Source organism: Otolemur garnettii, unplaced genomic scaffold, assembly GCF_000181295.1.
Source record: "Otolemur garnettii isolate 467f Iridium unplaced genomic scaffold, OtoGar3 scaffold00020, whole genome shotgun sequence".
NCBI classification, from domain to species: Eukaryota; Metazoa; Chordata; class Mammalia; order Primates; family Galagidae; genus Otolemur; species Otolemur garnettii.
In genome coordinates this window covers 16,271,685-16,275,889 of record NW_003852415.1, presented here as the reverse complement: position 1 = coordinate 16,275,889, position 4,205 = coordinate 16,271,685, and the positions used below count along the sequence as shown (strand labels likewise).

The window sequence follows — 4,205 nt, the reverse complement described above, 5'->3', positions numbered from 1 at the left end:
TTAAAATTTTTTTGTAGAGACAGGGTCTCACACTATTGCCCAGGCTGGTCTTGAACTCTTAGCTTCAAGTGATTCTCCCATCTCAGCCTTCCAAAGTGCTGGGATGCCCAGCCACCCTTTATTATTTAAACAAAGACTACTGACTGTGTGGTTATAATCATATTCCCCCTAAGCACTACTGAACCACCTGCTTAAGCGGGGTGTGATAATGAGGGAGGAGGGTACAACAGGCACTAATGTCTGCTCCTTTTGACTATGGCCTGAGGCTTCTCACCCAGAAGCTTCCCTAAAGCTAGACCCACCTACTTGTTAAGGCTGATTGGAGTGGAGACTCCAGAAACAGGTATGAATGAAGTGTCTGAAAAGAGCCTGCTTTATTGGGAAGCAGAGTGCTGCACACTGACCAGCAGATGAAGGCTACCCAAGGGGCAGCTTACACATCATATTCCAAAAGATACAGAGGATGTTTGCTAATATCAGAACATGGATGACTCTGGGCAGCTTCTCCAACCTCATGTCTCTGGGGTCAGGTTAACTCCCATTTTCCTGATAGCAACTGTGGTTCACTAGAGATAAAGCCCCTCAGGGGTGCCTTCTTGTTTTTTATACAGAACATTTTCTTTAGATTTTTTGAAGTCTTCATTTGTTACTTTCATTCTACGTTCTCTTAAGGCCATCAGACCAGCTTCTGTACAAATTGCCTGTAAGGAAGAACAGTATATTTGGAAAGTGAAATGTTTATTTTTATTCTAACAAGCAATCAGAAACTTGAGTTTTTTTGAAATAAGGTATACGATACTCACACTAAGCACAATTGCTCATTTGGGGAAATATTAGTTCTTTGTTTTGTTTTTTTTTTTTTTGAGACAGAGTCTCAAGCTGTCCCCTTGGGTAGAGTGCCATGGCATCACAGCTCACAGCAACCTCCAACTCCTAGGCTCAAGTGAGTCTCCTGCCTCCACTTCCCAAGTAGCTGGGATTACAGGCGCCTGCCACAATGCCTGGCTTTTTTTTTTCTTTTGGTTGCAGCCATCATTGTTGTTTGGCGGGCTTGGCCTGGATTTGAACCCACCAGCTCAGGTGTACGTGGCTGGCGCCTTAGCTACTTGAGCCACAGGTGCTGAGCCAAAGATTAGATTTTTTAAATGTTTTAAGCATCCAATTATTTTCTGAAAGGATTTAAAGTGGATTAAACTGGGAGCAATTATAGATAAGAGACAAAAAAAAATACAAGTAGTCTTGGCACAGAACTTTCTGTTTAGTTAATGGCTATCAGGTCATTTACTTCAAATGGGTTCAGTGGAAAATCGTGTTTGTGTAGAGAATGAGAAAGTAAATGGTTCAGCGTTAACTTGGCAGATCACTGTACTACTGCAACACTTTGAACTAATCTAGTTCTCTGGGATGCATACCCCATGAATCACTGCAGGAACTGGCCTAAAAGGCTTGTGCTATTCCTACCTAAGCACGGCAAGGGCTTCTTGTGCCCACCAAGAAACCACATCTTGCCAGGGAAAGCAGGCTATACCCATATTCAACACTGCCAGGCCTTGCTGTAAACCTGGGAAGAAACATTCTAACTCACGTACATTTGTAATGAAACTAGGGGTATAATCTGGTACAATCTACCAGAACATGAATTGGGAATATGAATGCAATGAGTGCTGGTCCCCACTCTGTAGCTCTGGGGAAGATGTTCCCTCAACCAAGGACTGAGTCACTATGTCTTGACTGGTCTGAGAAAATCACCAGGCCTAGTGGAGGAGACAAGCTTATTGCCAGTGACTTATCCTTATGGCTACAGGTGGTTTAAGTTAAAAATGACTTCAAGTAATAAGCAAATCTGCACTTGGAAATGATAAAATATGACAACTATGGTATGACACATAGCCACCCCACCTAACCACCACCTCAAGAACATACAGTCTTTCCTGACTGATGGGCCAAGTTTCCATCAATGAGCTGACCTGGCCTAGGTTCTCACCTTAATGTCAGCACCAGAGAGGTCATCTTTAGCCATGATCAAGTCATCCAATGTTACATCATCAGCCAGGGTCATCCTGCTTGTGTGAATCTGAAAGATGCGCTTCTTAGTCTTTTCATCAGGCAGGGGAAACTCTATCTTCCTGTCAATGCGGCCTGCAGAGATAAATGTTTTTAGCCAAAGCCCATCCAAACTTAGGCCCTACCTTGGCTCTCAGAGGCCTCACCTATCTCCTTACACATGCAGTTTCAGTCAGACACTATTCTAAGAGAAGGATGTCCAAATCTTAAAAAGTGAACGTTCATTTTTATAGTGTAAATTTCTTTTCTTTTCCAAGAGATGGAGTCTCACTTTTATCACCCGTGGTAGAATGCCATGGCATTACACAGCTCACAGCAACCTCCAACTTCTGGGCTTAGGTGATTCTCTTGCCTCAACCTCCCGAGTAGCTGGGACTACAGGCACTTGCCACAATGCCCATCTTTTTGTTGCAGTTTGGCTGGGGCTGGGTTTGAACCTGCTACCCTCAGTATATGGGGCCGGCGCCCTACCCACTGAGCCACAGGCACCGCCCTATAGTGTAAATTTCTACTTTTTCACTCACCTCATGTAAAAGAAATCTTTTTCCCTTTGTATCTTAAAAAATTAATCAAAGAAGCAATTTCTGAATGGCATATTTAGTGAAAAAGGACAGACCTATCTTGCTAAAATATTACAAAAGATAGCAAAGTACCGCTTCTTGTGGTTATCACCTGAATGTAAAGAGTACATCTAGGTAGCATATGAATAATTTCTTCAGAAAAAGGTAGCAAGTAATTGAGGCTAAAAAGGGATTATTGTGGGAAGGAAAAGATCAAAACTCAGGACTGAAATTCAAAGGGCTGTGGTATACAGACTATGCAATGTTCTTATCTAATACTCTTAAGTTTCACTGCAGTGTTTGGCTTCCTATGTGCCATTTGATGATCTGAAAATGCAAATTATATGAACACATTAGTTCTCCATGACGAAACAAAAGCAAACTGAACCTGGTCTGATAAGAGCTGGATCCAAAGTTTCTATTCGGTTTGTAGCCATAATAACTTTCACATCTCCCCTTGAATCAAATCCATCCAACTGGTTCAACAGTTCCAACATTGTCCGCTGAATTTCTCTCTCACCACCAGAATTTGAGTCATATCTTTGGAAAAGAGCAGGAGAAGCAATGAAGACCCAACTGATTTGCTAATGGGGGATTATAGCAAAGATCTCATCCTGACAGGACACCTCAACATTCCTGTCTCAACCTAAATGTCACTCGAAATTATTGTAGCAAAAAGCAAGCACCTCCTATTATGGTCTCAATGTTGCTCCCAAAATTTATGTGTTGAAACTTAACTTCCTCTGTGGCAGTATTAAGAGATGGTGGTGGGGGCTTTCTGGGAAAAGGTAAGTCATAAGGGTAGGGCCTTACAAGGTATGGATGTATGCCTTACAAGGAGCTGGAGGGCTCTACCTTAGGCCCTCTATGCTCTTCAGCCCCTGAGGACCCAGTTTGTCCCACTGGAGACCAGAGCAGCAAGGTGTCCTCTTAGAAGCAGAAAGCAGCCTTCACTAGACGCCAATGCCAGCACCTTAATTTTGGACTTTGTTGCCTCCGGAATGTGAGAAATGTATTTCTGTTCTTTATAAATTACCCAGTTAGTGGCATTTTGTTACGTAAGTACAAGTAGATTAAGATACCCTCTACCCCAGCAGCCAAGTTATAGGTCATATTTCCTTAGAACAGTTTCTGTGTCTGAAATTGTGTCATTTATTTTGTCTCCATGTTTGGGGTCTGATCTCTCAATCTGACTGTGCTCCTTGAGGGCAGAAACTATCATGCTCATAGCCGTGTCCCCAGAGTCCAAATGGTCCTGGCTCAGGGTTAAGTGCTCAAGACATGGCTGTTGGTCACTGACCAAGCTCAGTTCATAGCTCCTGGGTAGTTGTTATCTGGCCCCTGGGAGTGCAGACCCTAAAAGCACCCATGGAGGGCCATGCACAGCAAGAGCTGTGGGCATAGGGAGAGCCCAGATGGCATTCTCAGGGAAGAGCTATGTGGTACTAACCCCAAAACAATACACAATAGGTATAAGAAAGCCTACCTTTTTGTCCCAATGGCATCAATTTCATCAATAAACACTATGGAAGGTGCATGTTCTTCGGCAACTCGAAACAATTCCCGAACAAGTTTGGGCCC

The 4,205-nt window shown here is 43.2% G+C and overlaps 1 protein-coding gene across 1 annotated transcript in view; it reads right to left on the bottom strand.

Moving 5' to 3' along the window:
* Window positions 1–355: 355 nt before the first annotated feature.
* The window catches only part of PSMC1 (proteasome 26S subunit, ATPase 1), a 6,880-nt gene continuing 3,030 nt past the window's right edge, over window positions 356–4,205 (bottom strand). Inside the window, 4 exon segments of the mRNA XM_012803494.2 lie at window positions 356–701; window positions 1,985–2,139; window positions 3,013–3,164; window positions 4,111–4,205. The exon segment at window positions 4,111–4,205 is cut by the window's right edge and continues 18 nt beyond it. Of these exon segments, the coding sequence (XP_012658948.1) occupies window positions 567–701; window positions 1,985–2,139; window positions 3,013–3,164; window positions 4,111–4,205 (537 nt within the window). The 3' untranslated portion in view covers window positions 356–566.